This window comes from Arvicanthis niloticus, chromosome 3, assembly GCF_011762505.2.
Source record: "Arvicanthis niloticus isolate mArvNil1 chromosome 3, mArvNil1.pat.X, whole genome shotgun sequence".
In the NCBI taxonomy this organism is placed as follows: domain Eukaryota; kingdom Metazoa; phylum Chordata; class Mammalia; order Rodentia; family Muridae; genus Arvicanthis; species Arvicanthis niloticus.
The window spans coordinates 44,669,956-44,693,068 of NC_047660.1; the positions used below are offsets into that span (position 1 = coordinate 44,669,956).

General features: G+C 43.1%; 1 protein-coding gene across 1 annotated transcript in view; it reads right to left on the bottom strand.

Annotated features, from left to right (window-relative positions):
• Siah3 (siah E3 ubiquitin protein ligase family member 3) overlaps window positions 1–16,047 on the bottom strand; it is a 67,354-nt gene extending 51,307 nt beyond the window's left edge. Inside the window, exon 1 of the mRNA XM_034499120.2 lies at window positions 15,738–16,047. Coding sequence (XP_034355011.1) covers window positions 15,738–15,872 — 135 coding nt within the window. The 5' untranslated portion in view covers window positions 15,873–16,047. The remainder of the gene's footprint in view (window positions 1–15,737) is intronic.
• Between the last annotated feature and the right edge of the window lie 7,066 nt (window positions 16,048–23,113).

The window sequence follows — 23,113 nt, forward strand, 5'->3', positions numbered from 1 at the left end:
CACATTTGAGTCTAAGGTATATGTTCTAGTTTTATTTCTGCTTCTGTGGTAAAATGCCCTGACCAAAAGCAACTTAGAAGAGAGAGGGGCCGATTTCAGCTTACAATTTCAGTTTATAGTCCAGTAGAGAATTCAAAGTAGGAACCCCCAAACAGCTAGTCATATCACATAGTCACACACTCAAAAAACAGAAAGAAACTAATGCTCGCATATTTGCTTGCTTGTGCTCTACTCTTGCACAGTTCAGGACACCCTGCATAGGGAATAGCACCATCCATAGTGGGCTGGGTCTTCCCACATCAGTTATTACAATTAAGACAATCCCCACAGCATGTCCATAGGCCAAACCAATGTAGACAACTCCTCACTGAGACCCTCTTCCCAAGTGATTCTAGACTGTGTCAAGTTGACAATTTAAACTAATCATCACAGTGTTTGATCTTTCCAATCCACATGTGGATTTTTTTTTCTACTAAATCTCTGTCACCTTTAATAAAATGGGTTAAGCTATAAAATCAGTTTACCTGACCTTTCCATTCACTCTCATCTCATTTCCCCTCATTCCACCATTCAGTGTAAATTACCTCAAACTTTAAACTTTGATTGGTTTGGGGTTTTTGAGACTAGCTCTCATGTGGAGGTCAGGCTGACTATCAACTCACCATGTAGCCAAAACCGGCATTGAGTTTCTGGTCCCCCATCTCTGTCTCACAAGCAGGATGAGAGGTGTGCCCCACCACATCTAGCTTTCAATTTTCTTTTAAATAAAGGCAGTATCTAAAGTCAGCCCAACAGCAAATCGCTAGCTCTGGACAGCAAGGTTACCTCGGAAGGATGCAAAGAAACAAGTGTCACCCTTGTCATTTGACAGATGGACAGACCAAGGCTGCATGCTCAGACTCCACTGGGAAGCAAGGAGAGCTGGTTAGGCTTTACCCCTGCACTCTAGGTAGACTTTCTTCACCAGGTATGTTCAGGAGCTGAGGAAATGCCCTTACTATATTGGTCTGTGTGCAAGGCTATGGGGTATTTTCTTCATTGATGTAGGAGTACCCAGTCCATGTGGGTGGTGCTACCACTGGGCAGGTGTTTCTAGGTTTTATAAGAAAGCAGGCTGAGCAAGCTATGGGGAGCAAGCCAGTAAGCAGCACCCTTCCATGGCCCTGCATCAGGTCCTGCATCCAGGCTCCTGCCTTAAGTGACTACTCTGACTTCCCTTAATGATGGACAACACGATGTAAAATGAAATAAAATTTATCTCCCTAAGTTGCTTTTGGTCATGGTGTTTTATCATGGCAATAAAAACCCTACCTAAGACATGAGGCCATAGGCTTGGGGCTTTATTCTGGGAGGATTTTTATCTACTTGAAACTGCTTTATAACAAATATAAATTATTCTGCAGGTCCATTTGCCTAAGGGCATTTCATCCTTAGACACAGTGTATTAGCCAGTTGCAACGGACTGTACCAAAACATTTTAATAAGATACTTAAATACTTGAATAAACACTAAAATTAATGTATAACCCCACATATATAACCAAACACTATGAAGAGTGGACTGGACGATTGTAAGAGTTTTTCACCTTGATAAGCATAGTAAAGTAACATATTATTATTTGTGTGTGTGTGTGTGTGTGTGTGTTCAGGCATGTTCATTTAACAGCTCATGTGTGGCTCAGATGACAGCTCTTCAAGAATCAGTTCTCTCCCTCCTTCTGTTGAGGCAGGGTCTCTCTCATTGTTTCTGCTACCTGTGTGCTCCAGGCTAGCTTGCAGGAGAATTCTGGGTTATTTTCCAGTCTCTGTCTCCCGCATGAATTGCTGGGATTACAGATGCTCACCACTGCATTTGGCTTTTTGGAGGTTCTGAGAATTGAACTGAGGTCATTAATCTTGTCTGAAAAGTGCCTTAACCCGATGGACCCTTTCACCAGCACAATGAACATAGCAATTTAACCAGAGAATCAGATTTAGAAGGTTAGATATTCACTTCTATATAATCATCCTACTAATATCTGCAAGAGACAGGCTGACAGCAATTTTGAAACAATGATATGGCTCAAATTCTGTTCCTCTCCTAAGATGTTTGTTCGTGTGAAGGTCCTTCCCGTGGTGATGTCTGCTTTCCAATGTCAGCTTGTGCTAAGTAGCCTATACATTAACAACTTTACAACTTTTAGGCTTTCAAATAAAAAGCTTTATCAGCTAGATGGCTGATAAAAGTCCTCTTGGAGGACTTTTGAGAATATTACTCACATTAACAAAGCTTTCTGTTTAAAAAAAAAATGAAGATTATGGCTGGAGGCAGTTCTTTACCGGAACCTCTCACTGGGGGGTGTGTGTAATTAACATATTTCATATATTTATGAAATCTCTATTGTGTCTTCTAGTTATTAATTATAAACTGAACACAAAGGATGCTTTTCTGTAGGTACCTAAGAAATGCCTTTATAAGAGAGGTCCTTCATAAAAATACACAGGAAAGCAAATGTTGCTTATAATGATGTAATAAAACTCTTTATAATAGGCCTATGAGATATAGATTTCCAATCACCATAATTTATTTTCTGTCTGAAAGGCAAAATTCATTGATTTTTGCCATTTTTCAGAAGTTTTGGTGAGAAAGTCATTATTTCCATTTCACTAGAGCCAACTCTGACATCACTGTATAAACACTGTCAACAGTAAGGATTTATTTATTTTTTTTTATGTATTTTCCTAGGCAAAATAGAGAAGCACTTCTTATTTCCCTCTCTTTTCCATGCAAAGACCTCTGTTATGTGACAGACTGGGAGCCATCTTTTCCTTTGAGGGAAGGAGGCATCTTTGAAGTAGACTTCCAAAGGAAGAGTGAGCCAGGATGGCAATTATGTGCACAACTCTCTTCAGTCATTCTTGGGTGTTATTTTCTTAGGGAGATGCTAGTGCAGGGCTTTCTATAGAGTAGTATTTCTACCACATCCCTAAGGATCATCCAGGAAACCAAATGCAGTAGAGTGCCCCCACCTTTGATACAGTGCTTCAGAATGTTGGTAGTGTAAGAACTAAATGTGAATCTAGAGTTAGATAGATAGATAGATAGATAGATAGATAGATAGATAGATAGATCTATATAGATATATAGAGTTATATAGATAGATAGTTATATATCCTAATGGAGCCTAAGACCCCTAGCAGATAAAGTGGAGCCAGGCCAGCTATGTTCCAGGAACTTAGTTGACCACAAAAAGGCAGAACCAAGAATGCAGGTCAGCCAGTTCAGGAGCTTTAGGTTCTAAGAACTGGCTAACCACAAAGAAGACAGTCAAGCAAGATTAAATTCCTGAGAAAAGCATGTACAGGGTGTTCCCGACATGACTGACTGAATAATGGGTTGGGACTTTCCACAATTTTTATAGTATTCTTCCTTGGCTTTCCCCTAACCCCCCTGGTTTTGTGGTTTTTTTTCCTTTAAACACCCCTCACATTCTGCACTTGGGGTTGACACTCCTCATTATGAGTCTCCACCTCAGCCGGCTGATTCCCAAAATAAAGCCTCTTGCTGTTTGCATCGAGATCAGTGTCTTGTGAGTTATTGGGTGGCTGTGATATTCCAAGACTAGAGTGAGGGTCTCCCCTCTTGGGGGGTCTTTAAGTAGCAGGAAGCAGTAAGCAGCAATTTGAAAAGATCCCCAAGTGACTGTTACCCTAAGGCTAGTACACCAAGAGGTACACCACTGCTTCTGGGTCCTGGATCCATTCAGGAAGTCTGTAATGTCCAAACATTTTTCATAATTATGCATGTCATACTCTTCTCTTTCAACATTTGTGAATGTATGATGGTTTCTTAGTTACTTTTCTATGCTAAGATACCATGATGTAGGCAACTTATAAAAGAAACAGTTTATTGTGGGCCTACAGTTTCAGAGGGTGAGTCCATGACCATTATGGCAGGAAGCATAGCACCAGGCAGGCAAGCATGGCCCTGGAGCAGTATGTGAGAGCTTAGATCCTGATTCATAAGCAAGAATCAGAAAAAGAGAGAAATGCTGGAAATGAGGATGGCTTGGGCTTTTTGCAACCTCAAAGCCCACCCCCAGTGACATACCTCCTCCAATGAGGCCACACCTAATTTTTTCCAAACAGTTCTACCAACTAGTGGCTAAGTATTTAAACACATGAGCCTCTAGAGTCCATTCTCATTCAAACTACAAGTGGCATCTTCTAGAGGTTGCATGGTGTATAATATTGTACAATAAAGTAATGTGTGTGTATTTCTACATTAATATTATAAACAATATTTGCTTCTCTGTATAAGAAGGAACCTCTCTTATAAGGGCATTCCTTATGCAACTACAGAAAAGTAAAGACTCCTTTGTGATTCCCAGTTTATAATTAACTGGAAGGCACAATGGAGATTGTGTGTGTTTGTGTGTGCGCATGTGTGTGTGTGTGTGTGTGTGTATGTCTATGCCTGTAAAACACACCCCAGTGAGAGGTTCCAGTAGAGAACTGCCACCAGTCATAACCTTCATTTTTTACTTTTTTTTACTTTTTAATTTATTTTTTATTAGATTTTTAAATTTATTTATGTTTTAGATGTCATCCCCTTTCCTGTTTCCCCTTCTTAGAACACCCCATTCTATCCCCTCTCCTCCTTTTTGCTTTTATACCATTTTAATTACATGCATGTATTAAGGTCGGTTCTAGGTTGAGGAATTAGCAATACAATAGATGCAAATAGTCAAGGAACAAGCAAGACAATTAACACAAACAGTCAAAGAACAAACAAGACAATAAACAAAATTCCATGAACACTCCCATAATCATTGTTTCTAAAGGCTTATCAGGATGACCAAAGTATCTGAGCCTACTTCCCTGTCCTAGACCAAAGTCATTTTCATGTCTGAAGCCTGCTTCCTTTGTTGATGTGAATAATATTCTCAAAAGTCTTCTAAAAGGAACCCATCTAGCTAATAAAACTTTCTATTTGAAAGTTTAAAAGTTGTAAAGTTGTTAATGTATAGACTACTTAGCACAAGCTGACATTGGAAAGCAGACATCACCACGGGAAGGACCTTCACACGAACAAACATCTTAGAAGAGGAACAGAATTCGAGCCACATCATGGGTTCAAAATTGCCGTCAACCTGTCTCTTGCAAATATTAGTAGGATGGTTATACAGAGGTGAATATCTAACTTCTAAATCTGATTCTCTGCTTAAATTGCTATGCTTATTGGGATGGTGAGATGGTTCATTGGGTTAAGGCATTTGCCAGACAAGATTGATGACTGGAGTTTGATTCTCAGAACCTCCAAAAAGCCAAATGCAGTGGCGAGCATCTGTAATCCCAGCACTCCTGTGGCTACATGGGAGACAGAGACTGGAAAATAACCCGGAAGCTCACTTGCCAGCAAGGCTGGAGCACACAGGTAGCAGAAACAATGAGAGAGACCCTGCCTCAACACAATTCTATTCCTAAATGAAAATGCATCTTAGATACTGTTGTCAAATTGATATTTGAACATATCTCACCATATAGAATGAAAATGGGGAACGCTTTGAGGTTCTGGACTAGCTACTTGTCAACTTGACACATCTTTGAATGACCTGAGATGAGAGTCCCTGTTAGGAAATGTCTGCATGTGGTTGGCACATCTCTAGGGTTGCCTTAGATTTATTGGTGTTGTGGGCAAGACCATTCCCTAGACAAGGTGTTCTTGAACTATGTAGAAATGGAGAGACTGAGCGAACAAGTGAGAGAACATTTGTCTACATTTGTTCTTCCTCTATTCTTGGATCAAAGGTGACGAGCTGCTCCAGTCGACTTCCTGCCTTGACCTCTCCAGGGTGATGGACCTAGAGTCATAAGCCAAACAAGCTCTTTCAACCTTAAGTCGTTCTTTGTCAATGCGTTTTGTCACAGCAACATACATGACACTAGAACCATCTCCTAATTATAAAATAATAATAATTACATTGCTGCTCTTGTCCTTCCTTCCTGTTTTGGTATTTAAAAACCGAAGATGGCTAATGTTTATATAAATACAGATTATTCAGCAGCAGTGTTTCAATCACTAACGATAAGAACAATTTTGCTAATTTAAAACTTATTAGGGACTCCAATATAGATATTTTAAAATGTCATATGAGAATTCACTGATTCTTTTATTTTTATTTATGTGTTTATATTTGTCTTTTGAGCTAGGATCTTGCTCTGTAGCTCAGGCTGGCCTGAAAGCCACAACATAGTCCACTTTAACCTTAAACTCATGGTAAGTCTCCTGTCTCGACTTCCTAAGTGTTGGGATTACTGGCATCAAACCTAGCAATTAACTGGTATTTGAGAAAATAAGTATTTTTCTCCAAGTGATCTTTTGGAAAAGGTACACTGAATGTCACTTCCAGACGTATATGTTCATAACTTGTGATTATTTTTAAATTGTCTGTTGAGAGGGTCTTAAATTGCGCTCAGCCCAAAAGCCCTGTGTTGGCTTCCCCTCCCTCCTGCTCACACGTGTTCCTTCCTAACTATTATCTCTCTGTGAAATTTTCACTGAATCTCTCAAAAATCAATACCATGTAAGTTTTCTGAAAGGCTCGGCAATTTGCTTGAGTCTGAATGATTACAGCACTCTGCAGATCTACGCCTGCCAGTAACCTACGCCTGAGGGCCTTGTCTAGCCAGCCATCTTGGGAAAGAGGGGCTGTTGTCAGGGAAGGCAGAGGCCAGCTCTGAGATCCTTGCTATTTTTCAATGAAGTCTCTGATGGGGCTCACCCTGTGAGAGATTTCATGTTTGGACAATCCTTTTCCCATTGGCTAACCAAATCTGTGTATTAGTCAGAGGCTCCAAGTAGATCAGTGTAATAGCAGGTGATAGTTTTCCTTTCAACTTCAATACTCTCTTGTTTTAGAAACAATTTGTGGTGTGACCTGATGCAGGGAAGGCTGAAATACAAGTGTCGTGGACACACATCTAATTTTAACATCCACTTCCGTGTATCAAAGACTCTATGCAATTCCCTTGAGTTCAGAAACTGCAGACTTGCATCTCCTAGAGTCATCATTGTGAATCCACGGTCCCATAATTTTACATGTACATTTACTTGCTTCTTCTGTTTGGAGGAATTCAGTACCAATTTTCTGAGCTTTCTTAAAAAGAATATCAATAAAATATACACAACCCCTTTGGTTGATTGTCTTTAAAGGTTTACAAGCACCCTCCCTCCCCCATTTTTTTGTGTTCAAAGCAATTTAAGGAAACTATATGTTGCATGGTCCTTGGTTCTTAGTATGTGCTCAGTAAATATAGTTTATTTTTTTTTAAATCCACAATCTAAAATCTATATGCACAGAGTTCCCCCTCAACAGAACCCGAGATGAGAACTCGGAGGCAATAGTTGGCTCGGAGCTGGTTTTAGCAGACAGAGGAAGGGAGCAAAATTAATGTCCAACCCCACCTGCAGCCTTGAGAAATACAGAGAAAGCCTCCCAGGATTGCTCAGCGGGAGCTAGGACATCAACCCCGTGTTTATATACATGAGGGTGAATGAAACAAGCTCTCAGCTCCATATTTTACAGTGAGAGAGACCCTGCATCCAATATGAGTCCTCAGCAAGTTGCTTGGCTGGGTTGTGAGCTGTGACACAGCACCATGTCAAGAAGTGTCAAAAGGCACAGGGTTTCAATCAAAGAAAGAGAGGGCTTACTCACCAAGAACTCATTTATATTGGGCCAGCCCATTAACCTCCTTCTGCTTTGATACTATGTAGAGTGGAGTATGATAATAATACATCCCTTCCTAGTGACAGTTAAACGCTCAGTTCTGCACTAAACAGTTCTAGGGCATAGCCAGCCTTCAGTCAATGGCAGTTCTTTGTGACTATTCATCATCATGACTTACTAACCTGAGTATGTCTGAGACAATAGAAAACCACTGTGTGAGAGTTTCAGGGTGTGGCCTGGCTCAGGTTGGAATATGTTACTCGAGTACCTAATGTATGACAAAGGAACCTTCATTTCTGAGTGGGGACTGGCCTGGGACTCTTTGGCACATTTTGGCCAAGTCGTATGGCATACTTTGAGACGCCGTGATGTCTGGGAACTAAGCCAGGAGGTGGCCGGGTTAGCTGGTCAGCCTGCTGGAAAACCTATCTTGTTGTACCGGTTTGGGTTCTGTGCCTGTGGGACCTTCTAGGTAAGATAACCTTGTCTTTCCTCTATAAATACGGCTTTTGATGACTCCCTCTCCTGCCTTCTTGGGGGTTGGGGGAAGCCCACCCCTCCCATTGTACAACTCTCTCCTTGCTGGAATTCTGATTCCTCATGCTAGTGCAGATAGCCCAGCAGCATGGAGCACATTCTTCATTATAGATTCATAATTTAACAATACATCAAAGGACCCAGAAATTATATCTATTAAGAGATACAATATCTCTTGAAAGTATAACTGACATTCCCAGTTAGACCATAATTCTAAATTATCTAAAAAGAAGAAGAAGGAAGAGGAGGAGGAAGAAAAGGAAGAGGAGGAGGAGGAGGAAAGAAAGAAAGAAAGAAAGAAAGAAAGAAAGAAAGAAAGAAAGAAAGCAAGCAAGCAAGCAAGCCCATTCTGCTAAAAACATGGTGCTGGATTCTGACAGTGCTTTCATCCTGGGCTCACAGCCAAAGTGAAAATGTAGCCTTTGGTATCAGAACTTGCTCTATCCCGCTATTTGTCCATCTGGAGTGGTGGCTGCCTGGCTTTGGTGACTTCCCATAAACACTCACGTGTGCCTGAGTCATGTGTCTACATCAGCATTTTAGACACAAGAAACGGTTGTTTCTTTGATGCCCCGTGGTGGACCAGCTGACAAAGCCCCTCTAAGATGATGTTCAACACTGCTGGTGACTCATATCACCGAAGTGCTCGTACCTTCATGGTATCGCCTCAGGCAGAGTCTGAACAAAGAGCATGAGTATGTGAGACCTGTCCCTGTTGTAGCTCCATCAGCTGTGACCTTGGACTGGATGCTTGATTTTTTTTTAAAGAATTACATATTTATTTTATATATGTGAATACACTGTAAACACACCAGAAGAAAGCATCCGATCCCATTACAGATGGTTGTGAGCCACCATGTAGTTGCTGGGAATTGAACTCAGGACCTCTGGAAGAGCAAGCAGTGCTCTTAACCACTGAGCCATCTCTTCAGCCCCTAGATGCTTGATCTTTGAGCCTCATGGTTTAGACTTGAATTGGTACACTGTTCTAATCCCCGTCCCTTGAAGAGCGTGCTTTGAACTGCTGGCCTTCAATTGCCTTAGCTTCACTGCTGTAACTTCCTGTCTGTGACAGAACATCATGGCCAGGGCAATACAGAAGGAGGGGTTTATTTGAGTCTTACTGTTCCACAGGGTCAGAGTTCATGATGGTGGAAGAGAGGTAGCAGAGGCAGCGATGGGATCAGAAGCTGAGAGCTCACATCTGGAGCCACACGTGGGAGGCACAGAGAGCACTAGGCATGGCTCAAGTCTTTTGAAACCTCATAGCCCACCCCAATGACATTTCTTCTCCAGGAAGGCCACACCTCCTAATTCTCCCCAAATAACCACCAACTGAGGCCCAAGTATTCAAATGCCTAAGAATTTGGGGGAACATCTCTTTCAAACTACCATACCTTCTAACATCAAATTTGAGGGGTTTGTCCACCCATCCAAGTTAAACACAAGGACTGGGTCATGTTTACGTTGTGCCAAAGGTTTCAGAATGTGTACCACTTGCCCAGCCTGGGATGAGCCAAGGTATACCATTAACTTGTGAGGAAGGCATTTCTGAGTCGCCTCAACAGCATTAACAACAGGCATGATCACCAATGGTAATGATATGGAGGTGAGTCTTACTGTTCTTCCCCACCCCTCTACACTCCCATTTTACAAATGAAAAGAAACAAGGCTCACAAAGGTCAAAGATATCTATCACTGAAATGCAGAGGTCCCTAGTCTCAAAATAATCAGTGCTGGAGGAGCTGGAAACGACAGTCCCCGTGATTTGGTCATGGCGCACTGTGTAACAAGTCGAATTCTCATCCTGGACCCAAGAAATGTATATAAACTTTGCATGTCCATTCAGAACTGGGGAGAGATGTGCTCCAGGAACGCAGCATTGGGTCCCAACCTGCCCTGGCCACTGACACCATAATCAGCTCAAACACCATGCTTCCTTCCCAGCTCTGCCCTTTTTGGCACGTCGCAGCCATAGGAAACCAGCACAAACTAGCAAAACTAGCACAGGGAACCCACCTCTGTGGTCCCAGTTTCCTTGGCTACATACAAACTGTACCTTCCCTGCTTTGACAAGCTCTCCACCATTCCTTGAGCTACAGAATCTGTGCAGAGGCAGGTCTCCACTCCCCAGGTGGACATCTTGTCTATGAAATTGCATAGCTGAACAGGTCACTGCACTGCTTAGAGCAAGATGACTTTTTAAGTACAAAACACTGTCTCAGGCAGTTGCTCCCCCCCCCCCCCCCCCCCGTGTTGTTAATTGCTAGGAAAGTAGTCTGCCTTAACTTGGGAAAAGTGCTCAAATATCTCTGACCTCACTGTGGGTTTCAGAGGGAAATGAGACAACTGACAGCTTAAACTCCCTCTGAAACCCACCGTCCTTGTAGGTAGAGAGAGCCTAGCTAAGGGAATTTCACAAAATGGGCTTGAGGCTGCTGGGTAAATGCAGAACGGAGGGAATCCGCTTACCTCTGTCCAGCTTCCAGCTCCAGCCTGGTTCTGCAAGACAATCACTAGCACACAGCTAACTAAATGACTGCCCTGGGCCTGGGGCCTCCGGATATGGCTCAGGAGCCTCATTTGAAATCACCGATAACCAGAAAAGCTGCATGGCTGTTTGGTGCCCATAGTGTCATAGAATATTTGCAGAAACCAAGGGGCTGAAAGAGGCCTTTGGTTTAAAAGTGTGAGAGGGTGGACCTTAATCTGCCCTCCCCGCCCCCCTCCCCCTAACTTCTCAGGTCGGAACAGCAGTGAAAGAGCTCCAAAGTAGGCTGGAAAAGAACCTGGGGAAATGTCAGAGAGACTGAGAACAGGGACCCTCTGATGTGGCTGTGCGGGGAGGAACTGGGTAACCCACATACCAGCTCTTCAACAATCTTGTTGCAAAGCTTTGAACTGCTTTAAAGTGGGCATTCACGCTGAACACTCCAAAGGCTGCCTCTCAATCTCCAAAAACACTTAGGTCTTCTGCTCTCTTCCCATGCCCTGCTGTGCTGTGTCCTGTGGAGTTAAGCAAAGCCCCCAGGGCAGTTCAGGATTTCCAAAGACCATCCCACACAGCAGAGGCAGAAGCCATGGTGGACTTTGCTAGTGTCACATCTCTCTTCCCACTTTTCTCATCTCTCCCCTTTCCTCCCCTCCCCCTCCTCACTCTAATCTCCCTTTCCCTCTAGTCTCCTCTTCCTCATCTCCTGCCTCCTCCTCCCTTTCTCACCTCTTCCTTGATACAACTCTCCCTTCTCCACCAGCAGGGCACTCACACTCATCCACACAAGCTGCTCTCAGAATGAAAGGCACAGAGATGCTGCAAGGATTGGACCTGGAACAACTCCAGTTTCAGACTTTGCATCTGTCAGGCACTTAAAACCACCACTGTGTGGTGTGTGTGTGTGTGTGTGTGTGTTCTGTTTGTAAATCTAAGATTAATGAGTTATAAGAAAGAATGGCAGGGATCTATCTAGCCGAATGGAGACAAGGAAGTGGGGTACTTTGGCCCAATACAGAGGAGGACACTGGGTGGCGCTTCAGACAGGGCCTTTTGGAAGTTTGCCAGAAAGCATTTTGCTAGCATTTCTTTTTAAAAACTCATTTATCAAAGCCGTGGTTAAGAGGAGGAAGTCACCCGGTCACCTCAGCTCACTATGGGCTTGGGAAGGGCTGAGGGCTGGGATCAGAGGGTCCTGCAGACCCTTCCCTGGAGAACCCTGGTTGCAGGAACTGGCTGGGACACTCTGCAAAGGATGTGTCTGCAGACAGGGCAGGGCTGCTTCTGGTGGGTAGGCCGATGGGAGATGAACCAGAAAAGGGAAGCTGCTTTGTGTGGGAAGGGGCAGCAGATACAAGGAGTGTGACCAAGAAGCAGCCTGGGGATGGGCAGCATCTGGAGATCAACAACCTGAAAGCTGGCTACCTGGCGGAGCACTTTCCATGGAAAGTAAATGAGGTGTGTGTGTGTGGGTGTGTGTGGGGGGGGGGGGCACCATCTGAAGTCCTGATCTAGGCAAAGCGTTACAAGTACAGGCAGGTACAGACAGACATAGGAGGATACAAGGAGTGAGTCTGGCTTACCCATTTCTAACCAGGTATTCAAAGTTCCAGGTCAGCTGTACGTTCTATAGGACCCTTTAGAATGGATGTATGGGTATGATGGCTTTAGCTACAGTATCTGCAATCCAAAATGGAAAGGTTCTGCTGTTCATTTGCAAGGAAGGGCATCAGCTAGAAGGACTCCTGGGTTAGTGAGACTGCCAATAAAGGTGACCTGTAGACGCTACCTGGTGTTCTCTGCTCAGCCAGCAAATTATAACTCAGCGCTTGCTCATGGTCCTTAGATGCTGTTAGAATTCTCAGCAAAGAGCAGAGCTGTTTCCACAGTCTTCACAGCTGCCTCTGTAGCTCCAGGAAGCCCAAGAAAGCAAGGCTGTGTGCTCCATAGCCTCAGTCACCACCTCAAGTCCCAGCCCGTCCTAAAGTACGGGGAAGTACCACAGGTCGATAGCTATTCTGGGCTAACAGAATACAGCTTTTTTTTTTTTTCCCTCCAAAAAAGGAATTCCCTCCCCCCAACAGATCATGGCTTATTATAGCAAAGATTTTTTTTTTTTTTCGTGTGGTCTATTTATGGATGTGAACATTTAGGGAAAGAACTCTTCTGTGTTTGTATGCACTTTTTAGTTTAATCAGCAGGCCGATGGTGCTTGTATTTTAACAGTCTGTCACTGTCTGCTAGCTTCAAGTTGAATGTGGATCTGCTGACCTTCTGTCACCTGGGTGTGACATGAACTGGGTAAGCATGAGCTGATGGAGACCCCACAGAGCAGTTTGGCTGCTGGGTGCATCCCTCTGCCAGCAGTGCCCCCCCCCAAGTTCTGTGTATGGGATCCAAACACTATGGCACACAACACATCATGCTTGCTTACAGTGAGACTCTAATGAGCTAAGTTCCTAAGGGGGTTTTAATGGGAAATGAAAAGCCAAATGAGCAATATATATATATATATATATATATCTGTGTGTGTGTGTGTCTGTGTCTCTGTGTGTGTTTGAGTGTGCATGTGTGTGTGAGTGTCTATGTGTACATGCATGCATGCACATGTGTGAGCACACGTGTGTGTGTGTGTGCGTGTGCGTGTGTGTACACACAAAGTAAACCATGAAAAATCACTCCTTAAAAGCACATGACATGTTTTTCTGTTCCTGATTACAGAAACATAAGCTATCTTAAAGCTTTAAGTGACACTCTTTGAAAAGCCTATAAATTACATGCAAGGTGTGTGTGCATGGTGTATGTGTGCACATGTGTTTGTATGTGTGCACATGTGTTTGTATGTGTGTGTATGTGTTTGTATGTATGTATATGTGTTTATATGTGTATGTTTATGTATGTGTGTATGTGTGTATGAGTGTGTATGTGTGTGTGTTTAGAGGAGAGATTGTACAAACACTTTTATTCATTCCCAACCACTCCATACTATCTCTTGGCAGCTTCAGAAAACCATGCAGAAGGCAGGACAGATATTTCTAGGTTTGTCTTCAAAATGAGGAAGGGAAGGCTGAGAAAGGTTGAGTCATTCAGTCACATAGTTGTCCAAGGTAACTCAAGGCCTTTTACCCCAACCCTGGGCCCCTGCACTGGGGCAACAGGACTGCTGTGGTCCATAAGCAGTCATCACTACAGAACATACACAGATGGTTTCCCCTTGCTGCCCAGCAAAACCTCAGCACCCTCCCTTCCCCATCCTTGGGCGCAGTCAGTGAACCACGTAAATTCAAACTTTAGAGCTGCTATGTCGCATAATTTTAAAAGGTATTAAAATGCAAAACAGGAGTAAACAATATTTCTTGCCTCAGGGAAGTAACTAATACGAGTTGACAAAATAATGGGATTGGAGTAAGGTCTCCAAAGTGGCCATGGGATGGAATTCAAGACTATTTTTAATATGGTTACTATATACTTGCTCTGCCAAGGTTGTCTAGAAGAGAATTCTCATTTATAAAACCAAGCCATTAAAAAAAAATACAGAAGAGGAAAGAGATGAATGAGCGTAAGACAGGGAGAGCACACATGAATGCTTCGGCGAGATTCGGGGATTTGTCACAGCCTGGGTACCACAGAAAGCCAGTGGGGGTCTCAGTATAGTCCACACCCCCTCTATCACATTGCCCCTGGAAGATGATCTCAGAGGCTCCAGACAGCTGTCAGTTTAAAGACTTCCAGGAATGGAGGTGGGGAAGGCTTATAAACACCGGTCTGCAGCAGGAGGGCTTAGGACCATCCATCCGATCATGAGAGTTTATTGTACAACATCCATATCGCACCCACCATCGCTCAACACTGCGGGACCACAGTGGTCAGAATCACAGCTTCGGTCTCTAGGAGACAGTCCCACACTCAGTTGCAGACACAGCCCCTCCCCCGTCCCTCAGTCCCCCAGTACTGTAAAGGCAGCCAAGCCGCAATCTAATGAGTCTTGTATTTTAGTTGATTTTCGGACAATTTCACCTTTGGGGAGTTTAGCTGTGCTGTCCCAGCATGCCCTTTCCCGGTTCCTCATCTTCCCTACATCCCTAGGCAGTGTCTCTTCATTAATTTCCTCATCTGCACCTGACATGTAGAGGTCCTTCTAGCCCTGCATTTTGGCTTAGAACATTGACACGGGAAGAAAGCAGCACCAAGCGAGCAGGTGAGGCAGCCACTAGCAGCCCAGCAGGCAGGCGCCTGCAGGCTCCAGGCAGCCGCTGCAGCTCCTGGCTGGTTTCATTATTACACAATTGAAGCGGAGCTCTCCTCTGACTGCTTGCTCTCCTCAGAGGAGGCTCACATCTCCTTGGCAGGAGGGAAAGGAGCTAAGCTCCTCCCAGCAACACAGACAGTCTCTCTCTCTCTCTCTCTCTCTCTCTCTCTCTCTCTCTCTCTCTCTCTCTCTCTCTCTCTCACACACACACACACACACACACACACACACACACACACACACACTTTGACACAGTTTGAGGACAAGGGCAAACTCTTGCAGAAACGGCCCCTTGTCAACTCAAAGCTCCCCAGTTCTGACGTTACTTCTGCACGGGCCAAATCCTTGTACTGTCCGGAGGGACAGACAACAATTTGGGTAACTTTTCAGATTTTTTTTTTTCTCCTCAGCACTGGCCCACAAATGCTTGGGAGGGAGGGAAGGACACCTCTACACTACTCTTCCCTTCACTCTCCCTTCTGCCCCTTCCCCCCCACCCCCCTCCCCGCTCCCTCTGCCCCCACCCCCACGCCCCTCGGAGGACTGTGTGCATAAGATGCAGGCTCTTCTGTTGCTTGCCAGTCCAGAAAACAACACACAGTCATGGTAACAGCACCAAGCTATACAGAGAGCGCAAGCATCCCCTGAGGCAGGGGTCCTAGTACCAACAAACTATTTGCATGAGCTCCCCATAGAAAAGGCTAGAGTCCCCGTGGAGATGGCAGAGAGCACGAGAGGAAGTGACTCACCTTTAGGTTGTGCGTGGGGTTGACCACACAGACAAGTTGCCCAGCAGCAGAGAAAACCCGTTTAGCCTTGTAGTGCTGAAACCGGAGGTGAATGAGATCCAACACAGCCCCAAAGCACTGTGTAAAGAAAAGCATCACAACTTTTGGGGGGTTGTTGGCACAGGAAGGCAGCAGAGGAAGCTGTAAGTCCTTGGGCTCTGAACGGAGCACAGCCTCCGAGACACTCCGCTCCAGCCCGGCTTAGCGCGCCTTCATATTCATCATCAAAATAAGACGGTTAGAATCTTGCAGCAGCGAGGCAGCCAATCAAAAGGACAGAAATGTTATCCTTGAGGTTCAGAGACAGCCAATAACAAATACCTCTCCTACTGAAACTCCCTGATGAATTGAGCCTGGCGGAGAATGTATTATTGAACATTACCATAGATCAGCACATTGCATTTATCTTGTGATTACAGCCAACCATACATAATGCTGGGGAGATAGGCTGACAAAATTGATTGCTTAATGTGTCTCCATTTATTAATTGACTTAATTTAACATGAGAGCCTTTCTTAGTGCCCTGAACAAAACCCCCATCCAAAAAAAGAAAAAAAAAATGTAAACCGTTTCCACCTCCAAACAGGAAAGCTTTGTGCTCCAACAGGCAGATGGGGCCGGCAGCTTGTGGCTGTACTCACAGAGCTGCTGGGAGAAAATCAAATACTACAAGACACTGATTCAAGATAAGAATTTGGCAGCTGCAGAAATGTGTATCTTTCAGTCTTGTGCTCTGACTCTCTGCAATTTGGATTGTAGCCCCTTGATAAATCTAACTCGCCGTTCTTTATGCAAAAAAAAAAAAAAATCCAACAAATGAATTTGGAATTGAGGAGGGACATGCATATATTATGTATATTTCAAAATACAGTAATCACTGAAGTCTCTTTTATTAAAGCATAAAAATGCACAGAGCACTCTTCTAAAAATAATGAAATCCCTGATGCACGAACATGCACACACACGGAAAAACCTACACGGGGAAGAAAGTGATTTGTACATCAGCAGAATAATTACAGATGCAGAGAACCTGGGCTTGTCACTCATTTGCATATTCGTGGGCAGCAAATTGCTAATTAACCAGTAGACTGTTGGAGACACTAAAATAGAGATTAGGAGTACACACAGTGCAGCACTTGTGTGAATGCCAGCAGCAGCACACTATTGTGCTGGAGTAGGCAGAGACCGGTCCAGTCACTGGCTGCCTCAGAGCACTGCCAACCCCATGCCCGAGGTGGGCTGTGAGGCCACCCACTGGCTTCTGAAGGACAGTTCCTAAGCAGTGCCTGAAAGGCTTTGGGCTTGCTGGGAATAAGTCCCATGGTTTATTTGGTCTCTGCCACCAAAGCCCAAGAACTGGGAGTACTGAGTTTTAGTTCTTTGGCTGTTTCTACACTGAGTGGTCAGATAGACTGAGCTGCAGCCACTGGTCTGAGGCCGTGGCTCCTTCCTGGACTCCTCACTGCACTTCCCTAGGATAGGTACAAACACAGCCAGCCAGCACAAAATGATCAACTTGCTTGAAGCATCATAAGGCTAAAAAAAACAAAACAAAACAAAACAAAAAAAAACAAAACACAAACACACACACACACAAAAACTCTACTGCACTGTACGAACTCTGTACATGACAACATCCATCTTGATGACAAAAAGTGTTGGTGTCACAGGGCTTACACTGTGATAGATACAAACTCTGACTCCAAGACACCCGAGTCTGTCACCTGGTCAGGCACTTAGGATAAGAACACATAAAATACAGTAGGAAAGAAGGTGCCCAGGTTTAAGAAAGCAAAACAGAATTTGGGTTAATTTTAACTTGATTTGTTTAAACCATATCAAGTCTAGAACAATGGTTCCCAAACTTCCTAATGCTTTGAGCCTTTAACATACACAGTTTCTCATGTCATGGTGGTTTCCCCCCCCAACCATAAATTTATTTTGTTGCTACTTCATAATTGTAATTTTGCTACTGTTATTAATTGTAATGTAAATATCTGTGTTTTCCAGTGGTCTTAGGCAACTGTACAAAAAAGGTTGTTTGACCCCAAAAGGGTCATGACCCACAGGTTGAAAACTGCTGCTCTAAAGGAGCAAGTGGAAAAGCAGATGAAATAGGAGGCTAATGCTTGCACTCGAACAATACATGCACCTGCAATATATATGACACTGTTTGAACCAAGTGAAAACACATCCATGTGTGTGTCCCTAAACCCACATCCTCGGTCCTAGTTTGGTTTTCTATTGCTATGGTGAACACATGATCAAAACCAACTTGAGAGATGAGTTTATTTGGCTTACACTTCCAGGTCATAGTCCATCACTGAGAGAAGTCAGGGCAGGAACCTGGAAGCAGGAACTGAAGCAGGGGCCATGAAAAAGACTGCTTACTGCTTGCTTTCTACGGCTTGCTCAGGCCGCTTTCTTACATAACCCAGACAACCTGCCTAGGGGTGGCGCCACTCACAGTGGGCTGAGCCCTTCCGAGTCAATCATTAATGAAAAAATGCACCACAGGCTTGCCTACAGAAAATCTGATAGGGGTAATCCCTCAGGTAAGGTTCCCTCCTCCCAGATAACATTAGTTTCAGTCCAAGTGGCAAAAATCTAACCAGTACAGGGTGTTTGAAAATATGTAGTTTATAGTCAGATCTTATAAATAAGCGTTCTTAAGCTACAAAATTATAAGCCACCTTCAAAAGTTTATATTGTTTGTAATAAATCTCCGGCAATTAAGCTGGATAAACATCCATGCTTTTATTGTCTTTAGGGGTGCTTGTTTGTTTTGTGAGGTTCGAGCGCGTGCGTGCGTGCGTGTGTGTGTGTGTGTGTGTGTGTGTGTGTCTGTGTGTGTGTGTGTGTCTGTGTGTGTCTGTGTGTGTGTGTGTGTAAGCCTTATCATGTGTCTATAAGTCAGAGGACAACTTGCAGGCTTGCAGGTATCACTTTTCTCCTTCTAGGATGAGGGTTTCATGGGGATTGAACTCAGGTTGTGAGGCTTTGCCACTGAGCCTCTTGACTGCCCTCATTTTGGTCTTATGAGATAGGATCTCATATAGCCCAAACTGGCTTCAAATCTTCTATGTGGCCAGGAATGACCTCCCTCTGCATCCTGAGTACTGGGATTCTAGGTGTGCACCACTGTGCCCAGCTCTATTTAAAGAAAAATAAAATAAAATTGAGCACATATTCCCATGCACCTGTTCAAGCATGATTCAGAAGGTCTAAACCTCCACTTTGACATTCTTTGTTAAATGGAACTGTTATTTCATTTACATTCATTTATTTATTTTTGCTTTACTTTTTTCCTTTCCATACTAGAAGTAGATCCATTGACAGTGGGGATTTTTTGCCAATATTTATTTAGAAGTGAATTTTAAATAAAACAGCTGTAAGCAAAAGACACCATCTTGTAGGCTGAAGGCCAGCTGAGTACTTTGAGCCATTAAAAAAATTGAATATTCCTTTTAATTTTATTAAAGACTATTTTAGAACGGTTTTTGATTCACGAAGTTGAATCAAAAGTTGCAGGAAAGGCATGAGAAATTCTCTACGCCTGTGCCCTCACACTCGGATAACTCTAACTTCATCAAAACCCCCCACCAGAGAGTGAAAGTGCCTTTTTCACAACTATAAAACCCCACGCACACATACACACCGTGTGTATCGCTGACATTAGGATTTGAAGCATGTGGAGTATGTCAGGATTCTGCACACATGTATAATGACAGATTTGTCATTGTAGAGTCACACCGAAGAGTCACTCAGCTCTAAAACCCAGGTCCTTCTGCTCATTCTCCTTCCTCCTTCCCAAGCTCCCACACCACTGACTGGTTTACTGTCACTATTGCCTTTTCCAGAATGTCCTAGCACTAGAACCGCAGAGTATGTAGCTTTTGCAGAATGCCGTATTTCATTGAATAATACGCACTAAGATCTCTCTGTGTCTTCTCATGACTTGGTAACTCATTTATTTTCCGTACTGAATAGTGTTCCTTTTTCTGGACATACCACAGTTTATCTGTTCACCAACTTGGGAGATTTTTAAGAAAGATTCCAAGTAATTATGGACTAGGATTCCATAGGCATCTGTCTTAGTTACTTTTCTGCTGCTACAATAAACCATCACAACCAAAAGCAACTTAAGGAAGAAAGCCTTTAATGTCTTTCTTTAATGTCATGTATTTAGTTGTTTGTTTATTTGTTTGTTTGGGGGAGGGGCTGTACACATATGCCACAGCGTGCATGTGAAGGTCAGGGGACGACTTGCAGGAGTCAGTTCTCTCCTTCCACCATGTGAGTCCTGGGAATTGAACTCAGGTCCTTAGGCTTGGCAGCAAGTACTCACTGAGCCATCTGGCCAGACCAAGGATGAAAGGCTTTATTTTAGCCTCTAGGTTCAGAGGGATCATGTCCTCACAGCAGGTAAGGCATAACATGATGGCAGGATGGTAGGATTGGAAGCTGGCTGATCATATCTCATTCATACACAAAAGCAGAGAGAAAGAGCTCTAAGGCCACAAAGCCCACGGTCCCTGCTGACAGCCCTCCTCCAGCCAGACTCCACCATGATGCTGACACTTCTGCAGTGCCATGGTGAAAACGCTGCATTTTATATCTATCTTGGATCAGTAAGGAGCCAGAACAAGAGTCCTACATTCTTAACATGACCGTGGTCAAATTCCTTTATCTCTCCGATGTCTTCTAGAAATGAAGTTCGTTGTGTCATTCGAAAATCAAACAAGGTAACAGAGGTAAAATGACCATGACCTGGAGTGATAATTTCCCAGTCCTGTCTTGTTGTCTCCGAAAAACATTTGTGCAAACTAATACAAAGCTCTGGGAAGGACATGCAACACCAAAACATGGTGGAAACCACTTTGGAAAACTGTTTGCTATTACCTACTAAAGATAGATGAATAGATAGATAGATAGATAGATAGATAGATAGATAGATAGATAGATAGTAGATACAGACAGACAGACAGACAGACAGACAGATCTCATAGGACCCAGAAATCTACTCCAGTACCTACCAGAGATGTTAACCTGGCCTCCTCAAAAGATGTATAAAAGGACTTTCATAGCAACACACTGAAATAATTCAAAACTGAAAACATCCTGTCTACCAACATAAAAAGAATATTTTACACAATACCTTTCTAGTCAAATGCTGCAAAGAAAATGAAAAATAGAATAAACTATTACTGCATAGACTACAGAAATAACAAGAAAGGATCTCTGTGGTGGTTTGAATATGTTTGGCCCAGGAAGTGGCACTTTTAGGAGCTGTGGCCTTGTTTGGAGGAAGTATGTCACTGTGGGGGTGAGCAATGTGACCCTCTTTCTAACCACATGGGAGCCAGTCTTCTCCTAGCAGCCTTCAGATGAAGACATAGAGCTCTCAGCTCCTCCTGCACCATGCCTACCTGGATGCTGCCATGCTCCTGCCTTGATGATAGTGGACTGAACCTCTGAACCTGTAAGCCAACCCCAATTAAATGTTGTCCTTATAAGAGTTCCCTTGGTCATGGTGTCTGTTCCAGCAGTAATACTTAACTAAGACAGTCTCACAAACATGATTCTAGCACAGAAAAGTCAGACAGAAAGGACCATGTGTATACTTTATGACTCCATTCATACCAACTTCAACATTATAGAGGATATGGACTAGAAAGATGGCTAAGCAGGTGAAAGCGCTTGATACCAAGGCTGACATCTTACAGCCCACATGGAGGAAGGAGAGAACCAACTACCCTGAGGTCATGCCTCCAGTGACTTACTTCCTCTAAGTCAGCCTGGTACCCTAAAGTTCCTAGCATTTTCCAAAATAGAGCCATCATCTGGGAACCAAGTTAACAACGTATGGACCTATGGGAGAAATTCCACATTCAAACCGTAGCATCCACCTTAGCAAGCTAGTGTGATAATCACGTCATTTCTCAGAAAGTTACCAGACTATAGTCAGTGCGCTTTTCTGTATGAAAGATTTACAATACCAATTATGTTAAAGTTTCACATATGAGTGCACTATTGGATTTTGGCAAAACGACATAAATCATAAAGATGTTTAAGATCTACTGAAGTGATTTTTTTTAATCACAAAGGTAAATACTTGATTATATGAAATATTAAATTCTGCATGTCCAACTAACAAGTTGGTACCAAACAATTTGAATGAAAAAGAAAAACAAAATATTGAGGATGTATTTGTAATAATTGTGGTGAAATATTTACATTCCTAATAAAGGGCTCAATACACACGTGAAAGACTACGGGGACATAGAAACAAGAGACAGCAGATAATGGAGGGAATAAAAGAAGGAATAAGACGGTGATGAGTGGAAAGCCAAGTTAGTAGAAGGCAGAGCATGAGGGGCCAGTCCTCATTGTCTGCTCCCCTGGAAACACCAATTTCACAGCTGTCACAGATGAAAGTCGCTCTGTAGGAAGGCTCCAGAACACAGGTGTACATATTAAATGATATCACTTTTTTAGAAAAAAATATTTCTATCTATGTGTATGTGCATGTGTGAGTTTATGTCATATATGTGCAGGTGCCCAAAGAGGCCAGAAGAGGATATCCAAGCCCCAGAAGCTGGAGTTCCAGGTGCTTGCAGGCTTCCTGACATGGATTGGGTGCTGGGATCTTAATTCAGGTCCTCTAGAAGGAAGGACAGCAAGAACTCTTAGCTATTATCTCTCTAGCCCTGTGCGCAGTTATTTTATACCATAATTATCTGTCAGTATAGTGATTTTGAAAAAAAAGAGTGAATGAAATTAAAAATATTAAGCAGAATAAAATCAAAGAAATGTAAATTAAAATAAGATAGAATATCTACAAGCTGGTATCTTGTAAACAAGCCACAACATAGAATAGGTTAGAGCTGTAGGTGTCTGTAAAAAAAAAAAAAAAAAAAAATGGACAGGGGTATTTACATAAAGCCAATCACTGTAGCAATATTTCTAATAGTGAAAGATTTAAACAAATAGTAATAAATAAACAGTAAATGACTAGGAACCCCAAGATTATCACTACCTAGAGACCAATTAAACAAACTTTCTACATAACCACTGACCACCAGACAGGCATGACCATAATCTACAAACACTGCATGTCAAATGATGATGTCACATAGAAACCAGTCCTGTTTCTATTCAAATGTGAAGAACTAAATACAAAGAGTAGTGTGCACCATACCTGGCTTAGTTTGACTGTGACACCCTGCAATTTGTTTCAAGTGAATTTTGAACATGGCAATTTAATTAGGAAATTCTCTAAAAATAAAAAGATTGAACAATCTAACTACTTGAGTAATTATTCTGTTGGTGGTAGT